Source organism: Lissotriton helveticus, chromosome 2_1, assembly GCF_964261635.1.
Source record: "Lissotriton helveticus chromosome 2_1, aLisHel1.1, whole genome shotgun sequence".
In the NCBI taxonomy this organism is placed as follows: Eukaryota; Metazoa; Chordata; class Amphibia; order Caudata; family Salamandridae; genus Lissotriton; species Lissotriton helveticus.
In genome coordinates, this window is record NC_136059.1 from 518,401,634 (window position 1) to 518,426,507 (window position 24,874).

Here is a 24,874-nt window from a genome sequence, read left to right on the forward strand (position 1 = left end):
GACCCTGTAGGTTCAGGAAATCAGGCCCGCGAACCATCAAAGGATCGTACTAACAATTCATAAGGGGTCAGTAGACTCGAGGCTCCCAGTGTATTTTCGATGGTATGTAACCAGTGCTGAATTTGGTAACATTGAAAATGTGCCCTGGGGGGAGGTGAAAGTATTGTCTACATTGGTCGAATATTTTAAAGGTCTCTCCCACAAAGAGATCAGCTATCGTACGACACTCTATAGCCACCCAGGCTTTAAAAGAGTTTGGTTGTAGTGCCGGGGGGAAGCAAGGGTTACGGGCGAGGGATGTACTGGTGGAGGGGAAAGAGGTAAGCCCACGGTTGATCACTACTTTATCTCATATCTCCAGGACCGTTTTCGTTGGGTTGGCGATATAGGCACTGCGAGGACGTGCTCTTTTTGTATCCAAGCCAAGTCCCACAGGGGGCGACAGGTCACCGCCCTGCCCATAGGAAACCAATGCTTCTCACTTTTGCAAACCACCCATTCTGAGATAAAACGCGGATGTGACACCCAGTAATAAGCAAGGAGATTGGGGCATGCAAGACCCCCGATCTTTTGGTGACATTAAGTGTTTGTTGGAGAATCTCGGTCTTCCCTTGCCCCAGATAAAGCAGTTGACCTCATTCTGAAGGCTCAGAATGTCCCATTGGGGGATGGAGGTCGAAAGTGCCCGGAAGAGATACACTAACTTTGGCAATATAGACATCTTCTCTGTGTTAAGGCGGCTCAGCCACGATATGGGGAACGATTTCCATCTCCTGAGGTCCTCCCTAACAGAGCGTCTGTACTCGGACCAGTTTGTCTGGGTCCAAGAATACATTGTGGTTGTAAGATTAAGGGCCAGGTATCGAATAGAGTGAGAGGCCCACTGGAACGGGAAGTGCACACTTAACTCTGTAATCTCCTGGGGGAAAGGGTGAGGTTTAATGCCTGCGTTTTGTTAATGTTAATTTTAAGCCCTGCAATACTTTCAAATTGAGAAAGTATGAGAGGCAAGGCGGGAAGGGAACTTTGAGGATCAGTAAGAGTCCAAAGCAGGTCATCTGCGAAGAGGGCAACCTTATGTTGGATTCCCGCAAATGGTATCTCCTTAGTTCGAGGCATGTGGGCTGCTAAATTCATATCTGTAGCATAGATCGCCGCCTAGTGTTGGGTCCGGATGATTGCACATTGTTGTCCTGGAAGAGTCTTCGAAGTATCACGAGATTGGTGGCTCCTCCCCTGGACTACAGTGCGCATGGGCATCGACTCCATCCCCAGATAGTTTTTTTCCGCCATTGGGTTCGGATGTGATTTCGACGTCTCCTGTTCGGAATCGTGATAGAACTTTTTCAAGGCCAAAAGGCCTTCTTTGCACCGTCGGTATTGTTCGCGTTCGGTCCCGTCTATCTTCCAGCTCGTAGAGTCGGATATCCGGGGGGTCGTGAGACTCTTCGGTGATCGGGGCCTAGTCGACGCAGCAAGACTTCGACGGCATGGAACGGAGTCCGTTCAAGAAATGTCCCGTGTGTGGATCCAAGTACCCACACATCGACGTCCATCCTGTGTGCAACAAGTGCCTGTCGCCGGACCACGACGAGGCCAACTGTATGGCCTGTTCCAGATTTCGATCGAAGAAGACGATCAAGCTTCGGCGCGTGGCGCGCCTTGAGGCCCAGCGATCGGCTCCGGCACTGGTGGACATCTTTGACGACCCCGCGGAAGACGAGCAAGTGCGTCACCTGCAGATTTCCCCTACCCCGGTGGAGGTCGAGTCCGACGACGGAGCGGAGGTCCACAGTCCCGACATTGAAGAAATCGTCGAGAAGGTAGGGGACGACGACGAAGCATATGGGGCCATGGAAGATAGCTCAGAGGAAGAGCTATGCCCCGTTCGTACTCTTACAAAGGCTCAGGTCACGGGATCGCCACGCGGCCTTACCCAAGACCTTACACCTCGATCCACGGCCCCGCCTTCCGGCCCGGCTACGGACACCTCCGCGGAGCCGCCATTACTGAAATCGAAACCGAAACCCTCGGTATCGATCAAAACGAAGATGGCCGACACCCAATCGAAACCGAAGACGTCTGCTCCGGTGCCGACGCCGTCGTCTTCGGGGGCCCCCAAACAGACGCAAGTTGCCGACCAGGCTAAGGTGCCGAAGGTGGTTAAGGAGCCAAGCTCGAAGAAGCCCGTCGAGCCGGTGTCCACCAAGGTGGTCAAGCCGACGCTCAAGAAGACTGTCGAGACTACGTCGAGACAGTCTGTCGCGCCGAAGACCAAGGGGCCCGTTGACGCAAAGTCGGTGAAGGGCGCAGAACAACGGTCTGGGGCCGTGACTCCTAAAGGAAAACCTATCGATCCGAAGCAATCGGCATCGACGTCTGCGGCAGTGGACAGTGATCGAAGCGCACCAGTCAAGAGTGCTCCTGCGCCTCGTCCAGACAAACACAAGTCAGCCACGCTCGGGTCTTCCCCGGGGGGCGGACCGAGGACATCGGTCGGATCGACGAAACCGTCCGCTTCCTTTACGAAGCAGGTATCGGACTCCCTCAAGCGCCTTAAGGACAAGGCTTTGGCATCGGAACCGAAGACTCCTTCCGCACCGAAGCCGGCAGACGCACCAAAGACCACATCGGCACCGCTCCTCTACACGTTGCCGCCTTAGGTGGCGCCGAAGGCCTTTGCACCGCGGTCGGTGCCCAAGGACACTGTGTCGACGTCCACTCCACCGGCTGGGACTGTGGGTCATCGACACCCTTTGGTTGAAGAACGGTCGGAGCATTTCATCAATGCCGACACCGGTAAACTCACGCTATACAAGAGGAAGATTACTTCACAACCTTTGCAGTCCTTTACCATTCCTCTGAAACGTAAAAAGCCTGAAGCAGAAGCACCAGTTCTTATGGAGCTAATTCTTCCTCAGCATGGGCGGGGTGCAACACCTTCACCCACATACTCTGATGGGGATGGAGGGGAGCAAGATGAGGAGTACAATTTTCCAGCTCATACAGAGCCTGATGAGCAGCAGGACTAATGGATGGACACTGGTGATCAAGGGGACCAGCAGACGGCCCAGGATCCCCAGGTTTATAACGTGAAGCCGTCTCCCACTGAGGACTCTGCGGCATTTAATGCCTTAATTGAAAGGGCAGCTACAAACCATAAAGTGGAACTGCATGCTGACCCCGTGGAGGTGGACTTCCTTTTTGATACTTTCTCTACTGCTGAAAAAACTGTCAAGACTCTCCCAATGTTGCAAGGGGTCCTTAAGCATGCGGCAGACATTTTCAAGGAACCCACAAGATCAAGGGTTGTCAACCCACGCATTGAGAAGAAGTACAGACCGGCACCTGGAGACCCGACCTACATCAGGGGCCAGTTGCCTTTGGACTCCTTGGTGGTCTCTAATGCCCGCAAGAGGGCAAACTCCCAAACCACGGGTGAAGCTCCTCCCCCAGACAAGGAGTCAAAAGTGCTGGAGGCATCTGGGAAGAGGGTGGCAGCTCAGGCGGCCAACATATGGCGCATCTCAAACACGCAAGCTCTGTTGGCCAGATACGATAGGGCACACTACGACACCCTAGAGCAGCTGTTACAACACCTCCCAGACCAGTTTAAAGAGGGAGCTGAAATGCTTATCCAGGAGGGGAAGCTCATCTCCAACGCTGCTATAAAGTGTGCGCTAGATGTTGCGGACACGGCAGCGAGAGCGATCAACACTAGTGTGATGTTGAGGCGTCAAGCATGGCTCCGCATCTCGGGATTCAAGCCAGAAATACAAACTACTATCCTCAACCAGCCCGTTAATCCGGACAGGTTGTTTGGCCCAGAGGTGGACACCACCCTGGAGAAGATCAAAAAAGATACCGAGACTGCCAAGTCCATGGGAGCTCTCCAGTCACAACAATTTCGAGGGAACACTTTTCGGCGCTCAAGCAATCGAGGTGTTAACAGAGGGCACATGTCGCAGCAGACGCCATTCAATAAAAGTGGTGCGTAATCCTCCTACAGCAAGCAGGGCAGAGGTGGATACAGAGGAAACAGTGCCAAGGGTAGAGGCAGAGGCAACAACAGTTCCCGTTCCTCTGCCGCCAACAAACAGTGACTCCCTGTCACTGCCCCCCGACCATCCAACATCTGTCGGGGGGAGACTCCAACAGTTCCTGCCCGTCTGGAAGTCCATCACCACAGACAGGTGGGTCAGGAAACTTATCCAGTTCGGCTATTGTTTGGAGCTGACATCCACCCCATCACCCATGCCCCCAAAACACCGTCCTATGTCAGCAGAGCACTTGCACTTATTGCAGCAGGAGGTTCTGGTGATGCTGCAAAAAGGCGCAATAGAGCTCGTGCTAGTGGAGGAAGAAGGCACAGGGGTTTATTCCCTGTACTTCTTAATCCCAAAAAAGGACGGCTCACTCAGACCGATTCTAGACCTACGCCCCTTAAACCAGTACATTCTTTCAGAACACTTCCACATGTTGACACTGCAGCAGGTTCTTCCCTTGTTACAACAGGGAGACTTCCTCGCAACCTTAGACCTCAAGGATGCTTACTTTCACATACCACTCCACCCATCCCACAGAAAGTACCTCAGGTTCACCATCCGAAACAGGCATTACCAGTTCAAGGTACTCCCCTTCGGAGTGACCACTGCTCCCAGAGTGTTCACAAAATGTCTGGCGACAGTGGCGGCACACCTCCGGAGACAGGGTATACATGTCTACCCTTATCTGGACGACTGGCTCGTTCAGGCAAAGTCAGCCCAGCAGTGCGCCGCAGATATGTCCCACACCATTCACCTCCTTCACAGTCTAGGATTTACACTGAACTACCCGAAGTCGCACCTTCAGCCGGCCCATGTGCGGCAGTATTTGGGCGCGACGATCAATACTCTGGCTGCCACAGCGCAGCCAAATCCAGCGAGGATCGACAACATCCAGGCGCTGATCCAAAAGTTCAGACCGCAACACTCACTCCCACCGAGAGTGTTCATGCAGTTGATAGGCATGATGGCCTCCTGCATCTTCATAGTCCCGCACGCGAGGCTCCATATGCGTCCGCTCCAAGAATGCTTAGCGCATCAGTGGACTCAGGCTCAAGGACAGTTAAACGACCTAGTGTTGGTGACGGGTCGGGCATACAGCTCTCTGCATTGGTGGAATCCACACAACCTTTGCAAGGGCCGACCGTTCCAGGAGCCTGTGCCACAGATTACACTAACAACGGACGCATCTCTCCAGGGATGGGGGGCTCATGTGCTCCACTACACAGTGCAGGGACTATGGACAACGCAACAAAAGAAGATGCACATTAACTACTTGGAACTGATGGCAATCTTCATGGCTCTTAAGTCCTTCAAAGTACATCTGTGCCACAGTCGTGTTGATCCGGACGGACAACATGACAGCCATGTACTACATTCAAAAGCAGGGAGGTACGCACTCTCCACAGTTGTCTCATCTGGCTCAGAGCATGTGGAAGTGGGCCATTCAGAGGAACATCTTCCTCATGGCGGAACACCTCCCGGGCACAGACAATCAGATGGCGGATCTGCTCAGCAGGTACAGCCACCAGATGCACGAGTGGGAGTTACATCCATCAGTACTCCGCCCGTACTTCCAGCAGTGGGGTCATCCAGAGATAGACCTGTTTGCCACGGAGGAAAACGCAAAATGCCAAAGCTTTGCCGCCAGGTTCCCTCACCCACTATCGCAGGGCAATGCGATATGGATGAACTGGTCAGGCAGATTTGCGTACGCTTTTCCCCCAGCGCCTCTCATTCCGCTGGTGGCAAGAAAGCTAAAGCAACACTCGCTGACGCTCATCCTGGTTGCTCCTACGTGGGCGCGACAACCGTGGTACACCACGTTCCTCGAACTCTCCGTGGTACCGCATCAACGACTGCACCTCACACCCCAACTCTTAACGCAGAACCGTGGCGACATTCAGCACCCGGTTCCGCAGCAGCTCAATCTGGCGATCTGGCTCCTGAGGTCTTAGAGTTTGGCTACCTTGATTTGCCCCCTGAATGCATGGACATCATCCGGGAGGCAAGGAAGCCCACTACCAGAGCTTGCTATGCAGCAAAATGGAAGCGGTTTGTCATCTACTGTACAGAGCACGCTATCAACCCGCTCGATGCATCCATTCCTAATATCATCTGCTATCTGTTGCATCTTTACAAATGCAATCTAGCATACGCTTCCATTCGGATACACTTATCCGCCATAGCGGCTTTTCTCCAAAACAGGCAGCATCTCTCTGTCTTCAGGGTGCCTGCCATTAAAGCATTCCTGGAAGGGCTGAAGCGGGTCATCCCTCCCAGGACCCCGCCAGCTCCTGTGTGGAACCTTAACGTGGTGCTCACCAGATTGATGGGTCCCCCATTTGAACCTCTGCATTCATGTGAGCCTCAGTTCCTCACATGGAAAGTGGCTTTTCTCATTGCCATAACGTCTCTGAGACGTGTTAGTGAGCTACAGGCGCTCACCATTCAAGAGCCATTTATACAAATTCATTCAAACAGGGTGATGCTGCGCACTAACCCCAAATTTCTCCCTAAGGTGGTGTCGCAGTTTCATGTCAATCAAACCATCGAACTGCCCGCATTCTTTCCCAACCCAGAAACGGTAGCAGAAAGGATGCTCCATACGCTTGATGTCAAAAGAGCGCTTATGTACTACATTGACAGAACACAACCTTTTAGAAAGACACAGCAACTCTTTGTTGCCTTCGCAGCCCAGCATAAAGGCAACCCCATTTCCAAAGCAGGAATAGCCAGGTGGATCGTTAAGTGTATTCAGATTTGCTATCAGAAGGCTAAGCACACTTTAACGGTCCCCCCCAGAGCACACTCCACACGCAAGTTGGGGGCCTCCATGGCATTCCTGGGTAACATTCCTTTGGAAGACATTTGTAGGGCAGCCACATGGTCTACACCACATACGTTTACCAAACATTACTGTGTAGATGTGCATTCCAAACAGCAGGCAGCTGTAGGACAGGCTGTTCTTAAAACACTTTTCAGACTTCTGCAGCTGGCACGGGCGGCCGCCGTTAATGGAGGGACTGCTATGTATTCTATGCTACAGATATGAATTTAGCAGCCCACATGCCTCGAACTGAATATGCTACTTACCAGTATGCATCTGTTCTTGGCATGTAGGGCTGCTAACATTCATATCGCCCGCCCTCCTCCCCGGCGCCCGTAGCGGCTGCAGACTTTTCTTGCATTTAATCTCTAGCATGGCCATCACTTTCACTGTTACACTCCATCTTTGCCACAATGGCTAAAAACAATCTGGGGATGGAGTCGATGCCCATGCGCACTGTAGTCCAGGGGAGGAGCCACCTATCTCGTGATACTTCGAAGACTCTTCCAGGACAACAATGTGCAATCATCCGGACCCAACACTAGGCGGCGATCTATGCTACAGATATGAATGTTAGCAGCCCTACATGCCAAGAACAGATGCATACTGGTAAGTAGCATATGCAATTGCTACCGTATAGTAATCGCCAGGGGTTCTATGGCCAGGGTAAAGAGCAAGGGGGACAAGGGACATCCCCGGTGAGTTCCCCTGTGGATCTGGATCGGGAGGGCTAGTAGGCCATTAACTCTAATTTGTGCTGAGGGTGACATATAAGAGGCCGTTATGCGAGACGTCATAACCGGTCCCAGTCCTATCCTCCGCAGAACCGCTCTGAGGAATGTCCAATCAACCCTGTTGAGCGCTTTCTCAGCATCAAGAGAAAACAAAAATGCTGGGATATTACACAGATGGGCCGTCTCCACCAAGTGGGCTATCCGCCTGATGTTGTCCGCCCCCTGTCTTTGGTGAATGAAGCCTGTCTAGTCTGGATCAACTGAGCCAGGAAGGAATGGTGCTAGGCGATGTGCCAAAATGTGGGTGTATATTTTGACATCGATGTTAAGGAGAGAGATGGGGCGGAAGGAGGCACAGGGCGTCGGGTCGTTCCCCGATTTAGGGATAAGGGCTATTTCTGCCCTAGCCATAGTAGGGTTCACACTGGCAGTGTTGGTAAAGGAGTTAAATAGTCAAAGCATCGGGGTTTGGAGCTGGGGGAGAAAAAGACAGTAGAAAGAGTCCGTGAGGCCATTGGGGCCTTGAGATTTACCTAACGGGTAGCTTTTTAATGCTTTTTGAAGTTCTTCTAGAGTAATCGGATCCTCCAGTTGCTGAACATAGGAAGGATCCAGCGATGCCCAGGTGAGTAATGGCTTGATCTCCTCCTGGGCAACTTCACCCCGGTCGTAGAGAGACGAAAAGAAGGTGCAGAAAGCCCGTTGTTTATCTGCTTCCGATTTGGCCCTTTGTCCTCTGTTGATCTCGATCCTGTAGATATTGTTCTGAGAAATGCACATATGGAGCCGACGAGGCAATAAGGAGGCCACCTTATTGCCCCCTTCATAGAACTTTTGTTTCAGAGCAAGGAGAGAGTTGTCAGCTTTAATTACCCGTATTGCTTTTAATTTGCCCCGGAGGGAGGCTAGGCGTTTTTGACGCTGTCTGGAGATTGTAGCATGCTCCTGTCTCTCCAATGCCTTAATATTTTGGGAGAGGCAATTGAAATTGAAGTAATAACGCCTCAGATGGTTGCCTTAAACGCATCCCAAAGTACATGGTCACTAGTGTCTGGAAGATCATTTGTTTCAAAATCCATTTGGATTACCTGACATATTTTAGCTACGTTGGCCTGATCCCGTAAGATGTGTGGGTGAGCCTCCAACGGGGCACGAAGCGAAATGTCCCACCCAGGCTAGCCAGGGCGATTTCCAGATGGCATTGTCCGAGATCAATATATATTGGCAGACTGTAGCGAGCAAATAAGTTATTGAGATAAAAATAAGTGGTCTATACTAGAGTAAGATCGATGGACATGCGAATAGAAAGTATAATCCACAGTTTCTGGTTTTGCATAACGCCATGCATCTAGAAGGCCCACGGTCGTCCCTGTTTGACCGCTGTGGACATAGCCCCAGTACCCTAGAAGGAGTATGTACTGCGAACCAAGCATGGGTCCCAAACTAAGTTAAACCAAGAAGGAGCAGGCCCGACTCCTCCATAGACCAGTCACTTTAATAGGTTTCTAATGTATGTGTCTTTAGAATGGTTAGAAAGGTCCTTGACAATTTTATGTATGGACTTGAAATGATTATAGGCCAGAATCTGCGCTATAATGATAAGGTGTCCAGCCGGACCCTTTTTAATAATCAATACAAAAAAATTAAACAAGATTTACAAAGCACCCAAATTTACAGTAGGACACAATCCTGCATCCAATACACAAAACCATAAAACATGACAAACCATGTTTACAAATTAAATGTATCTCGGGCAAAGTTAGAAAACTAGTGAGACGCTAATGAGGTAACAAAATCACTCTAGCTGTACTCATGCAGTATAGCACAATTGGGTCACACAATGGAGAGCTAGTGCATAACTACAGCAACTGTCGACGGCGTTTCGATCCCATTAAAAATGAAGGATCATCATCAAGACTGACAATGTTTTGCCTGAATTATAAGCCTGTAAGGGAACAGGGAGACAAGGAACACAAGGGACATTGTTTAAAAACTTCCCTCAAAGAACGATTCTGACCGGATTTTCAGCCCATGCTTTAAGTGAAAATCTGCCATACGTGAGTGTACTATGACAAGCACTCCAAGGCATACATGGGTGAATTTTTTCGTGGTTGGAGGTGAAAATCACTGGTGTGACTAGTGGGAAGGGCCATGTGGGTGACCTATGACAGAGGGAATCGAATTGACATGATTACCTGGACAATTGCGATGAGTCCAAGGCGTCTATTATCGAGTAATGAATAACAAGCTTTCCAGCCCTCGATGGGGTTCTGTGGAGATATAGGGACACGGTGAGGACTGGGTGATCCTAGTGGATCGGTAAGCCAGAACCTAAAGTTAGGGTACATACCTGCGTCTAAATTGAAGACACAAGAGACTTGGATCCTGGGGGTTTGCCAATCATCGTGGCATCGGGCAGTTGGAACGAGGGTCGTGGATGGCCCCAGTTCGGGTGGAATCGACGTTATGGTCGTTTCTATGGAGGAATTAACGCTCCGTTATTGGAACTGTAAGACTTCTGGCTAGTGCATGTGGGGTAACTAAATATAGAGAGGGGGACATACCTGTATTTTAGACAATGTAGTTCCGATTTCAAATAACCAGGAACCGCTCTCAGGAATGGTGTCTGAACCTAATGGGACAAGTCAAGGGAAAGGCTGTAGCGCTTGCATAGGGATCGATCTGATTGTAATTACCAGAGCTGGTGGGGAACTCACCCAATAATTCAGATCACGGCTCCAAGCGGGCTGGGATCACGCCGGTCAGGGAACCAACCTCTTGGTGGAGAGCCGGTTTTAAGGAATCTGTACCAGCGCCGCAATAAGCGGAAGTGGCGACGCGCTGGGCTAGGTGGCCATGTTGGGAGGGGAGGAAGTGATCACTTGAGAGTGGGTCGGCCATCTTGGAGTGGTGTGAGGAATATTGTACGTCCAGGGCTTGGAGGGGGAGTGGGAGGTTGGCGCACTAAAGTTCCTACTACAACGGGATAATTGGAAGGAACGCAGTGACTGGGAAACAATTTCCATTGTTAGTGCTGTTGAACGTGATAGAAGGGCAATTAGTTAAAAGAAATGGTACAGTGAACATGCAAGTGACTTTTAACATTAGCAGCTGTAATGTTAGACAGACATGGGTTTACAGAAAATTGAACCACTGGTTTACAGGAGTGAGGTCCAATCCTCATTACGGTTAAGTCCACTTCTAATTCTGTCCAGAAGTATAATCATTTTTAGTTCCTCTTTATTGAGTAGGCGCGCCATGTCACCTCCACGCGGAGGCAATTTCAATGATTTTAGGACAGTCCATTTCAGGTCATCCTCGGTATGTCCCTTTTCGATGAAGTGGTCGACCAAGGGGGCAGTCAAAGTCTTACATCGGATTCTGCTGCGGTGCTGGCATATTCTTGTCTTTACTTTTTGCACGGTTTGACCAACATACAGTAAATGACACGGACATTCAATTAAGTAATTCACATCACTAGTATTGCAGTTAGTGAAAGTTTTGCTTTGGAATGTAACGTTGTTAAAGATGAAGCATTTACCTTCCATAGTCAGGTCACACACAGTACATGACCCACATTTGGCGTGTCCTACGAGGGGTGCTTGATTCCAAATGGAATCTATTGTTGTTCGTGGGGGTGGGATAGGTAGTGCAGCCCTGACCAGATGGTCCTTCAGATTGGAACTTTTCTTAAAGGCAAAAACTGGGCGGTCAATTTGTAGTGATCCAGCATTCAATATGGGCCAGTGTCCGTATTATGCATATTTTGAGGGCATTAGAGACAGGCGAAAAGGTGGTCACACATGCTATTTTCTTGCTAGTTTGTTTTTGATTGGGGCAAAGTAGGGCTTCCCGAGGACAGTACCATGCCCTTTTGACTGCTCTGCGGACCACGTTGGAAACACATTGCTAAGCTACAATAGTAATCACCCGAGAGCATTGAGGGACTCTTTGCCCTATTCACAATTCTTGCGCATAAGAAGAAATTGTTATGCGAAAGAAGATTACTTTAAGGAAGCTTCAATCCTTTCAAACAAATTAAGAGAGAGGGGCTACCCTAAAAGACTCGTTGCTCGATAATAGACGCCTTGGACTCATCGCAATTGTCCAGGTAATCATGTCAATTCGATTCCCTCTGTCATAGGTCACCCACATGGCCCTTCCCACTAGTCACACCAGTGATTTTCACCTCCAACCACGAAAAAATTCACCCATGTATGCCTTGGAGTGCTTGTCACAGTACACTCACGTATGGCAGATTTTCACTTAAAGCATGGTCTGAAAATCCGGTCAGAATCGTTCTTTGAGGGAAGTTTTTAAACAATGTCCCTTGTGTTCCTTGTCTCCCTGTTCCCTTACAGGCTTATAATTCAGGCAAAACATTGTCAGTCTTGATGATGATCCTTCATTTTTAATGGGATCGAAACGCCTTCGACAGTTGATGTAGTTATGCACTAGCTCTCCATTGTGTGACCCAATTGTGCTATACTACATCAGTACAGCTAGAGTGATTTTGTTACCTCATTAGCGTCTCACTAGTTTTCTAACTTTGCCTGAGATACATTTAATTTGTAAACATGGTTTGTCATGTTTTATGGTTTTGTGTATTGGATGCAGGATTGTGTCCCACTGTAAATTTGTGTGCTTTGTAAATCTTGTTTAATTTTTTTGTATTGATTATTAAAAAGGGTCAGACTGGACACCTTATCATTATAGCGCAGATTCTGGCCTATAATCATTTCAAGTCCCTACATAAAATTGTCAAGGACCTTTGTTGCCTTATAAACTAATACTCCTGGTCCTTGGTTACTCAGTGGGTTCCCTTGTTCACTAAAAACATTTAAAATGGTTAGAAGCATGCATGTTGATCAATGTAAGGGGTCTGTTATTAATATATTAAGCTTCAAATAACGTCCTCCCTTATCACGGACCATCCAAACTACCTTTATGTGTATGTCCGGTTTAAGGAGAATGGCCAGCCCCACTGTTTTAGATGTTGAAGAGTCCCACGCTTGGCCAGTAGTATCTGCCTGTAGAAGATGAGTTTCCTATAGGAAATGCTGAATCAGGAGGTAGCGCCAAACCTTTCACTGTTTATTAGGTGCATTGAGCCCCTTCGCTTTGAGAGAAAGACATTTAATCTGTGCCATGGTTATTCGTGTGTGAAGGAGGAGGCCATCCAGGGTAATATCTCACCACCCTGCTCATGGGGAGAAGGCCCACATAATGGTGGCTCGATGGAGGCCCGCCGGACGCAGGCAGCTACATTACTACCAGAGGGGAGACTGGTCTCTCAGGGCTCCCTCTCCGCCGCAACGGACCCACAATCAGGCGGAAGGAAGGCCCGGTATATGGCGCCCCACCGGCCCCGGGCAAAGAACGTCCGCCCGAGCCCACCCAAGCACCAGGGGACCGCTTCAGATTCAGAAGGGCCGGTAATCAAAGGTTCACGGGTGGCGGCCAGGGCCCCGTCCGCAGCCCCGATCTGTAAGGCCAGCCCCCGGATGGCAGAGCTGGTCAGTCAGGCCCCCTTAGCAGTGCCCCAGTCGCTGCCGGGCCGTCCAAACCCCACAAGGACTAGATCCAAGATGGCAGGTGAGGCAAACTCTTATCGGCCCCCGCTCGAGACCGCTGTTTACCGATGGTCGAACAACTTATGGTGGGGGGTCCAACAATCATCAGGATAGGGCCAGGCTGTCCCCCTGAGGTCCTTCAGCTATTCTGTGCTTTTGGCCGGCTGCCGGAGCGGACGTGATGTGCATCTTACTCCATCGGAGTCTTGGCCACGCCCCCTTAGTGTATTTTGAAGGGTGGTTGGAGGCAATAATGGAGGAAAGGCTAACAGTTTCTGAGCCATTGGACAGGGCAGTGACAGTAACAGACACAAATAGACATTGACCTATAGAATTTTGTGAAGTTATAAGTGCTCAAGAACAACTAATTTGAATATGGAGTTGAGAAGAGGCGAGGGCGCTATAGGTTCTGTCCTATACATTCACCAGTGGCTGCCAGCCATGAGTACTTGGTTTAAGCCACAAATATGCAATATTGGCTGGAATAATTGTTCAATGGATTGATGGGTTTTCTGTATTTATATAAAACAGCTATATTCGCGTAATAGAAGTACTTCCAATGTAATTGAAATGGAGCACTGCACCTACTAATAATAATGAATTATTTTTATTGTGCTTTATACCACATTTCTGCCATTCCTAATGCTGAAAATAACAGATGTTACTTTACTGTACTCAGTTTACTGATCTTGGATTGATGGAATGTTAAGACTGTCTTGCAGAGATTGGAGCTCATATCCTTCTGATCACCTCAGGGAATGCCCCTATCTGTGTATCACTTTGGTTCATTCCCCTAGTACAGTTCAATTCTTTATTCAATCACAGGTAAATGGATCATAAAAAAACAAATCATAAAGTACAATATACAATAACAATAGTTGAAACATGATTAAAAAAGATTACAAATAAGGGCATTCCTCTAGTTATTACTATGCCTTGAAAATAGTATTTAGCGTTTCAAATATAACCCCAGACACAAAAATTAACTGACAGTCTCTGCAAGAGCTGACTGGGGCATGAAACAAATATGGGGTAGTCCAACAATACAGCAAGATTCAGGTTTCCACTATTTACGATTTGAGGCGTGGCGGATGTACTCTTTTTCTATGTTTGCCACCTTCAATAATTAATCTGTGATAATCAAAAACCAATGAAGAAGTGATATTGTGAAATATCTGTGCCTTCTGCTTTGTTTCCCTTGATGGACCTAGATGTCATATGCTTGTGATTTAGTCTAATTGTTGCGTCAGCATTCTAGCTCTATGTGCTGGGGTTGTCTTACGTCTACTTGTATACTTGAAAGGGCTCAGGTGTTGAACTAAACCGAATAGCATATCTTCTAGCAAAAATAAGCGAGCTGTGGGTAAGAAAGATGTTGTTGAATGAGTCACTAAAATGGAAGTGGTGGAAGATTAAGGCGACTTGCAAAGACTGTGCCACATGTGGTAATATTATTCTTTTCCATTTTACTTTACCTGTGATGTCATTCTTAGAATGGCTATGTGTCTTTAGAATGTTGCTTATGTAATGGGAATGTTGATGTGACTTGTGTTCTAGATCAGAGAAGCGGTTGGAGCTGATCTGATCTAGACGCTTTTGTTTGTGCTCCAGTGGGTCCTTGGATTTGACTAAATACATCCTTAATTTAAACAAATACTGCCTCCTCCGCATCTTTACAATGGCGACAAGGTTCTTTTAAAATAAATATTGGACCCACTGTGATCTTAAGCGTTTTTAAACTTTCGAGAAAATTATTTAAAAGAAACGGACTTACGCTGCAATCCTATTCAAGTGCTGTTCATGAAATTATTGAAGGTGATGCTTTCTTGGAAACCCTAAGGTACTGTCAATTTTAAATAAATTAAGGTTTTCCAGTCGCTTTTCACTAAGCGTCTCAGTGGCAGTTGATCTGATCGCGTTACTGCAAATTTTAATTTGATGACGTCCGTGAGTCACAACGGACTTCTGGGACACGTTGTATTGCTGGAACGCAGCGCATTGAACACGCAACGTCACTGCCATTTTGTGTGTGAACCGCATCACTGAAACGCAGCGCTTCACGCAACGTAGAGGCCATTTTACAATTTTTCGACTATCAGCTGTTTTTTACATCGGCTTCATTTAAACAGTCTAACGGGATTGTTTTCGCAACGTTTTCAAGCGGCAACCTGAAATCTACTTCTACTTTTGAAGAATTCTACCTGCGAATTCAGTGATTCGCTCACTTTTATTTCAAGCTTATAATTCATTAAGTGTGCTTATCGACAAGTGCAGGTGTGGTAAGCTGAAGTATTCTACGTCTCTTTCATTACTTCAGTTATGTTCACTTGTGCTAGTTGCAGTTGTTACTACTGTGATTTGCACACAATTTGAAAGCAGTTCTTTTACTTCAGTGATATGCACACTTTATTTATGTGAGAAGTGCATATTACTAATTTATTACTACTGTGATATGCACACATAAAATATTAAGTTTTACTCATTTGTTTATAACAATTATATCTCTACTGTGATTTGCACACAATTTGAAAGGTATTCTTTTACTTCAGTGATGTGCACACTTTATTTATGTTGAGAAGTGCATATCGCTATTTTATTACTACTGTGATCTGCACACATTTAATATTCCTTTTTTTTTTAAATTTGTGTATTTAAGTGTTTGAAATGGCAGCATCTCAAATCTGCAATCAACCTTCTATATTTTTACAAATACCAGGAAAACCAAAACTAAGGTGGAAGAAATGATTTGACACATTTGAAAATTACATCGTTGCTATTGATGGCACAAAGTTTTCTGCTGATAGGAAAAAAGCCATTCTTTTCAGTTATTTGGGTACAGCTGCCATTGAGATTTTCAAGAATCTTATACCCATTGCACCACCAGTTGAAGGAGGTGAAGGATGGAATGTTTTCGTTGAAGCTGTTGCGAGACTTGAGAAACAATTTGAAGATGAACCTAACGTTATGATTGAAAGGCATTCTTTTCATAAGAGGAAACAACTCCCAGATGAATCTGTTGAGGATTATATAGCAGCTCTGAAGGTATTAGCTGCAAACTGCGAATTTGGTGCTTATGTTGATACTGCTTTAAGAGATCAATTTGTATTTAATTGTGCAACTAAAAAAGTACAAAAGCGACTCCTAGCTTGTCGCAATCCAACTTTGGCGGAGGTTATTGATTTAGCCAAAGGGATTGAAAGATCAATTGAGTCTTCTAAGATTATTACTGCAAATGAAAACAAAAGTACTAATGACACCTCTGTTTGTGCTGTTCAGATGCATAGTAAGGGTAATTTTCAAACTAATAGAGTTTTGAGTTGTTTTAGATGTGGATCAAAAGCACATTTGGCGAACTGTCCGACTTGTCCTGCTCTTAAAAGAAAGTGTACCAAATGTAGTAAAATTGGTCATCTTGCATTTTCATGTAGGATTCAAAAAAAGGGTGGGAAATCTAGTTCTGCTATAAGTAATGTTTCTTATGTTGATGAGGAGTTGGAGAATTTGGTCATTACCATTTATGATGACTCCTTTGATAGTTACATAAGCAGTGTTTCTCTTCCATTCAAAGCACCTTTAGGGATAGTTCGTGTTGTTAAAATTGAGTTTGAAGCTATGGCTGACTCTGGTTCGCCTGAGACTATCTTATCAGATGTATTCTTTATCAAAAATGGAAAGGTGTCAAACTTGCTAAATCTGATATCAATCCTAAAGCTTTTGGTAATTTTGACATCAAAATGTTAGGTTTCTTTGAAGAGTCATTAAAATTTGAGACCCGTATCATTTTTACTAAAATTTATGTTGCAATTGATGGGAAAAATATTGTTGGGTGGTATGATCTTGGTAAACTAGGCATTAATCTTTGTCCAGGATCTGATCATCCTATTCAATTGAGAGAAATGCCCATCAACAATGTTTCTTTGGAATATCCTTTGTCTTCCATTTTGAACAAATATAAAAATGTTTTTGAGGATGTTGTTGGTGAGGTCAAAGGGTTTTCTCACAGAATTAAACTTAAAAAAGGAGCTTTGCCTGTGCAACATAAGGTTCGTATGGTACCTTTTGGGGTGAGAGACAAGCTCAAATCACATTTGGATGGTCTTTGTTCTCAAGGTATCATAGAACCTACTGATAGCTCAGAATGGGTTTCGGCTATCGTTATTGCTCTTAAAAAGAATCAAGAAATTAGGCTGTGTGTAGACCTCCGATCTCTCAATAAAAACATTGTGGTGGAAACTTATCCTTTGCCTAGGATACAAGAAATGTTGGCTGCTGTTAATGGTGCGAAATTTTTTTCAATTATTGACTTGAAAGCAGCCTATCATCAGGTTACTCTGGATCAAGATTCTAGAGATCTGACGGCATTTATAACTCTGTTTGGGTTATTTAGATTTTTGAGGATGCCTTTTGGCCTGGCATCTGCTACCAGTGTTTTCCAAAAGCTAATTGAGAACCTTTTTTGTGAAGTTGATGGTGTTCAGTCTTTTCAAGACGACATCTTAATTTTTGCAAAGTCTATTGATGAGCATAATGTCACATTGGAGAAAGTTTTGAAGATTCTAAGCAGCAAAGGTATGACAGTGAGCAGGGAGAAATGTAAATTTCTTGTTAAGGAAATTGATTATTTAGGTCATAAGATTACCCAGGAAGGGATTTTCCCTAAAAAAGATATTATTAGCAATCTCGAAAATGCAAGCAAGCCTCAGGACAAGGATGCTTTACGCTCTTTTCTTGGGTTAAGTGAATACTATGCAAAATTTGTTAAAGGATATGCTTTGGTTGTTGAACCACTTAGACAACTTTTGAAGAAAGGTACAAGATTTGTTTGGACGGACGTTCATGATTCAGCTTTTCAGGGGGTGATTAAGCTTATTGCTAATGCTCCAGGTCTTAAAACTTTTGATCCTGAAGGGAGGTCTTTTGTAACTGTGGATGCAAGCACTGTTGGCTTGGGTGCCGTTTTCACGCAGATGGTTAATGGCAAGGAGAGAGTTTTTTCTTTTATTTCGAGAGCCATTAGAGGAGCTGAAGTCCATTATAGTACCATAGAAAAGGAGGCCTTAGCCTGTGTATGGGCTGTGGAGAAGTTGTAGAATTTTTTGTGGGGTAGGCCTTTCGTTTTGGAGACAGACCATAAGCCGTTGGTCTACATGATGGATGGCGTGAGGAGTGGTAGAGCATCTTCTAGGTTGGTTCGGTTGATAGCGAGACTGCAAGAGTTTAACTTCGAGATTCAGCATATTCCAGGTGGAAAGAATTTTGCTGCAGACTGTTTATCTAGGTTGCCTCCTTTGAATGATTCTTGTGATGAAGTCACAGATCAGCATGAGTGTGTTGTGGCTGCTTTGGATGCGGTGGAATCTAGCAATTTTGGTATTGATGAGAATGAGTGGAACGATCATGTTTGTAGAGATAATTTGTTGACCAAAGTTAAATATTATGTTGTTAATGGATGGCCCTCTGTTAAAAGTATTGAATCTTCGCTAAGAAGTTTTGCTCAGGTGGCGAATGAGTTATCTATTGAAAATGGAATTTTATTAAGAAATTAGTTATTTGTTCCACCAAGTAGTCTCAGGGAGAAGATCATCAGTTTAGCGCATTCTGGGCATCCTGGTGTTTCAGGTACAAAGAGATTACTCAAGTGACACTATTTGTGGCCTGTTTTAGATGCTTCTGTTGAGAAATTTATTGATAAGTGTGCGGTGTGTGTTAGGTCTGACAAGCACTGGAAGGTTTCCACTGAACCTTTGTCTGTTTGTGAAGCTCCTGCTGGTCCTTGGGAAAGACTTTCCATTGATTTTTCTGGACCTTATGATTGTCTTGGAAGAGAAAGTAGATTTTTGATTGTTCTCATTGATGACTTTTCCAAGTGGTTACATTATTCTTTTGTGGAGCATCCTAGTACTGATGCAGTTATCAATTTTCTGGACTTTGTTTTCAGGATTGAAGGGGCTCCCATTTCCATCAGGTCTGACAACTGTGTCCAGTTCATCTCTAACAAAATGGAATTATTTCTCAAAAAATTTGGTGTACCTGCTAAGAGGGCTCCTCTTTATAGTCCACGTTCAAATGGTCAGGTTGAGAGGGCCAACAGATTGTTTGAAGAGGGGATCCAAGCTGCTTTGGAGAGTGATCTGGATGGTTTTGACTTTTTGAAAGACAAAATTTGGAGTTATCATCTGACTCCTAATTCGAGCACTGGGGTTTCCCCTTTTTGTCTCATGAGAGGCAGACAAGCGAAAGCTTTATTTTTGCCTCAATTGAGAAACAAAAGCAATTTGACGGAGAGTTTTGAGTCTTCTGTCTCTAAAGCTAGAGGTAACATCACTTCTGCACGTCTGTCAGGAAAGTCTTATCATGATGATTTTCATCATTGCAAGGGGAAGATTGTAAATGTTGGTGATTGGATTAGAATTGTTAGTCCCTCACACACCCAAAGGTATGTCCAGGTTCAGTAAGCCCTTCATTGTGGAAAAAGTTTCTGATTCTACTGTTTTTCTCAAGGGTAGAGGGTGGTGGAGTAAAAGTTCTGTTGTTGTTTTGAAACCTGGCCAAGAATTTTTTTTGATAAAGGGGAAGATGGGGATGTCTGGTTTGATGATTCCTGTCATAACCCTTTACCTGATGATTCCTGTCATAACCCTTTACCTAAGGAACAGTTTGTTTCTTCTGATGTTATTCCAGATTCAGAGCTTGATCCTGTTTTGGATACTTCTGCTTCTGACGTTGATGCTGGTACTTGCTCTTCTGTTCCTGATTCACATGTTTCTCTTAAAAGATGTGTTAATTTGCCTAAAAGATTTGATGATTATGTTCTGGATTTAGTTCTATTTGGTTTATTTTTCTTTTGTTTTGTTTTCATTATTTTTGTTTTATTTATCTGTGGAAAAGGTACAAGTGGTAATATTCTTTTCCATTTTACTTTACCTGTGATGTCATTCTTAGAATGGCTATGTGTCTTTAGAATGTTGCTTATGTAATGGGAATGTTGATGTGACTTGTGTTCTAGATCAGAGAAGCGGTTGGAGCTGATCTGATCTAGACGCTTTTGTTTGTGCTCCAGTGGGTCCTTGGATTTGACTAAATAAATCCTTAATTTAAACAAATACTGCCTCCTCCGCATCTTTACACCACAGCGTCTAAATTGTAGCCAGATAGCTGGCTATAAAGAATTGGGAACTTGAAGAGAGGAACACATCCAGGCACCATTGCAACCTCTGTGAGGATGGAGTTAGATTCCAAGTCTACATTGGGACCTTTATCTCAGTAATCCTGCATCAGAAAGAAAACCTTAGGGAAAATAGACTGGTCACTACTAAATGTTCACCATGCCTCGATACGTACATAAATAGCCCTGGTGATAATGAAAAACTCCATTTACAGAAAAATGGCAAACAGAAGTCTCCTATTTTTAAAGGAGCAGGCTTTTGCAGGAGAAACCATGGCAGGGATGCATTTGTAGATATAAAGATGAGGAACTATGACAGTTTGCATAAGGTGATACCAGACAATAACCTGCATTTCTAATTTTATTTTTTACAGGAAATTACATCAATAAAGAAAAAAGTAAGCAATCTTTGTATAGATTTCAACAAAAATCTGAATGACGAAAATACATTCCTGATTTTCTCAAAGGACGCACTTGGTGAGCATTTTTCCAGATGTATCATTTCATCTACTAGCAGATTAAGTACAGAAGTGTGAAATGCTAGTCAACATGCTCTATCAGATTATTATAATTTGCAATGTTTTACAGTACTGCAGTACAGAGAACAGTGAGAAGATTTACAACATACATGCTCTGATGAGTGGAAAGTCCTTAGGAAAAAAATTAAAGCAGAGCCCTTGAATGTATAGAGCATCCTTTTGCCCGTGTAAGTGCTTTACCAATTATATGTACTGCAGGGGTGGTAGGCTGCATGGTGTAATAGGAAAAAGAAGTATTAAATCCTCAGGCATGCAACAAAAAAAAGCCGACCACATGCAAAGAATGCTGTGTGCCGCTCACGATGAAGATCCAGCTTACCGACTGGTTTGAGTCTTTACAAGGTTTTATCTTCATTCAGGAATGAGAGAATAGCCAAGGACAATTTCCCTCCAAATACATGGCATGTTTAACAGCAATGAAATTCTATCTGCACAGTACCAAGGATGGCCAGTATCAGTTGCTTATTTTAAACTTTAGCAATACATAAAGTGTACATAAGCATGGTCATAAATTCATTTCACAGTATAAAATGTACGTCTTATAGTTGATAACATTATTTATGGTCGTCTCAACTGAAGTATACGATTTCCATATGCTATGCCATGTTTTTCAGAATAAATATGCATACACTAATGCACCTTTCTGGTAATAGCTGTTTCTGAAAATTACATGTGAATACAAATATAGAATATTATTTAACTTTTTGGGTTTTTCAAAACTTTAGAAAATTACTAATTCCACCCTTTTAGTGCAAAAAAAATAGCACAACTTACACCTATAAGGTAGTTTTAGCATGTCATGCAGTGTTAGAATGTTTAATTTGTCTGTATAAAGTGTGCTATATTTGAGAAGTATGCTGCTTCTGATTCAGAAACGTTATATTAATTTAGGAAATGTTAATAGGATCAGTAGCTATGTGGGAGGGTCAGTGTTTGTCAGCAATGTGGTATTCATAACATTGAGAAGACTTACATTTGTAGAGATAATTGCTGCCATTTTGACTGCCAAAATCTACAATTTCCTTATCGTGTTTCTGAGATTAATCAGCAGCCTTACTACAGGTTTAAGTAGTCCAGACACCAGTAATCAATCTAGGCAGAGTTGTTTTTCCATCCTGCTTTAGGGTTGTAAAATATGTGAAGCATCTTTAAATAATTGCAGCTCTTTGTGACATTTTAATTTGATATACCTTTGAATTGCCGGGAAGATAAGCCAGTGTAATTCATTTGATGCATAAGAATTTGTATTCAGGAGGGGTCTTCATTTGGACTGGCAGTTGACACCAATCAATTACTTGCATCCTGAATTGTAATTGTTGTACAGTGCCTACACAAGGTTGCCTCAATCGTAGCATAATTGCCCTGGTAGAAATACAGCTGTGTCTGCAAGGTACTTGTGAAAGTCTGCCCATCTGGCTTTAAGAGGATAATACAATTGTAAGAAAGTGAATTATTAATTGGGGCGGATGTTAGTCAAGCACCAGAAATAAAGCCAGTAACCTGATAGATCCGGTCAAAGGTTTCAGTATTTTAAAATCATTTATAATTGTTCCACCAAAAAGAAAAAACAATTGGCTGTAAAACATGCCCATAACACATGCGACGCAGGCAACAATTGCAAGCATTGCCAGTCAAGTCCAAATATATTTTTAGCCTCTAGTACCATAAAAGTGAACATTGTAGTTATAAAAAAGACCAACAATCCCAATTGGCAGCAGCTAGGTAAAATACAGTGAATCATGAAAGTGCAAATCCAGAGCCAGATGCAGTGGCTACACAAGCATCCCCTTAAAGGAATGAAAAATGCAGCAAGATGCAGAGTGGCGCCGGGGATCTCTCAAAAGGGTCAGCCCTGACTCTGTTCCTATAGAGGAAGCCCAGAATTGATGGGGGTATTTTGGGTGGTGCATGCAGGGATGGTTCTTTAGAAGGAGGTGGGTTTCCCATAGGAATATTATGTCACTGTTCTGATGTGCTCAACATGTATAAATGTATTCCGATGCACTGGACACATGCAAAGTGTATAGGCACCTGGGAAGGAAAACCATTTTTGCCACCGCTAATCTTGCAGCTATGGACAATGGCAGAGAGTTCCAAAAGTATACAGAGACCTGGAGGTCTGTTAAGTTTCTGCACTGTATGTGCTTCTTGGAGCCCCAAACACCAGAACCTTTCAATCTCCCAGACAGGCCCACCTCTGGAAGTCTCTCTGTCGGACCTTCCTCAAGCCAGGCCAATGGAAACAGTAGGGATTTGTCATGTTAATATATAATCCCGAAGACACCGCAAATAATCTGTAGTTCCTCCAACAATTTCAGAATTTAAATTAGGGGCTGTAGCAGATATGGGAGGGAGTCATTGTCATATAGAGATACTATGTGTGGAGTCCCCACCCGAATGCCCTAGTCGCTCATACTCAACGCAGGTGAAAACGGTTTCAGGAATTTAAACCTGCTCTAAACCCCAGTAGCCATGGCACGGAGCAGGCAGGCTTAACGTAAAGGAAATGTGGAAATTATTTAGAAGTACCAAAACTATTAAAAAGTCAGCATACAACACAATACAAATCCCTCTCCATTGTGTAGGAAGCTGTCTCCTTCATACAGTGGGCCAAAATTTAGTACACGGTGTCTAAAGTGGTTGAAGTTTCCAGGTTGTGTTCACTTCCGGTAGCCCACCTTAGGGGTTTGCTATTAGCCTGAAGGTGAACACGCCTCCTGACATGCTAATTTTTCCGCCTGTTCTGGTGCCAAATAGGCCCTGGGTAATGGGTGGCAATGGGGAAGCCAATGTTGCATATCATCGGCGGCAGAGGCCTTTGAAGTATCCTGCCTTGATATGCAGCTTACTAGCAATCCTGCTTGGAGGAGGTGACCACACCTCCTGCCAGAGCAGCCTTTGTTTCCGACCTCAGAGAGCGTGAGCTCTCACCTCCTGAGAGGTCAGAAACACAACTGTGTGTGGCAGGCTGAACAGTACCAGTCAGCCAACACACTAGAGGCCGGTAGGTTTGCAGGGGGTACCTCTAAGGTACCCTCTGGGTGCATGTATTAATAAATCCATAACTGGATTCAGTGTGGGTTTATTAATATGATGTGTTTGATACCAATTACCATAGGTTTCAGTGAAGCCATTATGTAGCTGGGAAACCCGTTTTGGCCAGTGCCCAATACATACCTTAAGATGGCTTCCTTGTTCACTTGTACTGTCAGTATCTGAACTGGCCATCATTGGGGCATATCTGCTCATGAAGCTATGTCCTCACATGTAATATAATGCACCCTGCCTTAGGGTTGTAAGGCCTGTAGTAGGGGTGACTTACAAATATATATATATTTTTAATGTTTTTATTATTTTAATTTCAATAGTTGACAATAACACAGTACCTCATCCCAAAATCATTCTATCAGGACAGAATAGATGTAATACACGCATTAATTGAATTTACACAGCCATTTAGCCAACAACCCTACTTGGGCAGGCGGCGTCAATCATCATATCAGGGGAATAAGAGGGGACCAGGAAACCACACAAGTGAGTGGACAGGCATTAGAACCCAGCGCTATATTAGGAGGGAAACCTTCTAAAGAGCAGCTTGCTGTACTACCCGTCAGCTACAAGACCGTAGCGGACGTCATCCCCACACACCCTGAGGTCTAAGTCTCCCCCCCCAATGGGCCACACTCACGGCCGACACACTTCCGTCACTGCACTGTCACACCCCGACCCCACCATACAAGATCGTCAAGGCCTCAGCCAATCCCCACTGGCTCGTTCACACTCTCCGACCTTTCAGCATTTAAACCATCTACCTCATCATCTGCATTCCGTTCCACACGCTGCGTGTAAGAAACATATAGACCCCAAACGTTTTTTGTCTGCTTCTGGGGGGCAGAAGCTCACTGTATACCTCTGACTGTGTGGAGCAGTAAATCATGTCCCGGGACCATTGTCGCAGCGTCGGGGACGGCTCTCTCATCCAACACATTG

At 45.0% G+C, this 24,874-nt stretch overlaps 1 protein-coding gene across 2 annotated transcripts in view; it reads left to right on the top strand.

Annotated features, from left to right (window-relative positions):
- Window positions 1-24,874, top strand: part of NLN (neurolysin) — a 290,543-nt gene that overhangs the window by 110,564 nt on the left and 155,105 nt on the right. For both annotated transcript variants that reach the window (XM_078675166.1, XM_078675165.1), the window contains exon 5: window positions 20,720-20,822. In XM_078675166.1, coding sequence (XP_078531292.1) covers window positions 20,720-20,822 — 103 coding nt within the window. The remainder of the gene's footprint in view (window positions 1-20,719; window positions 20,823-24,874) is intronic.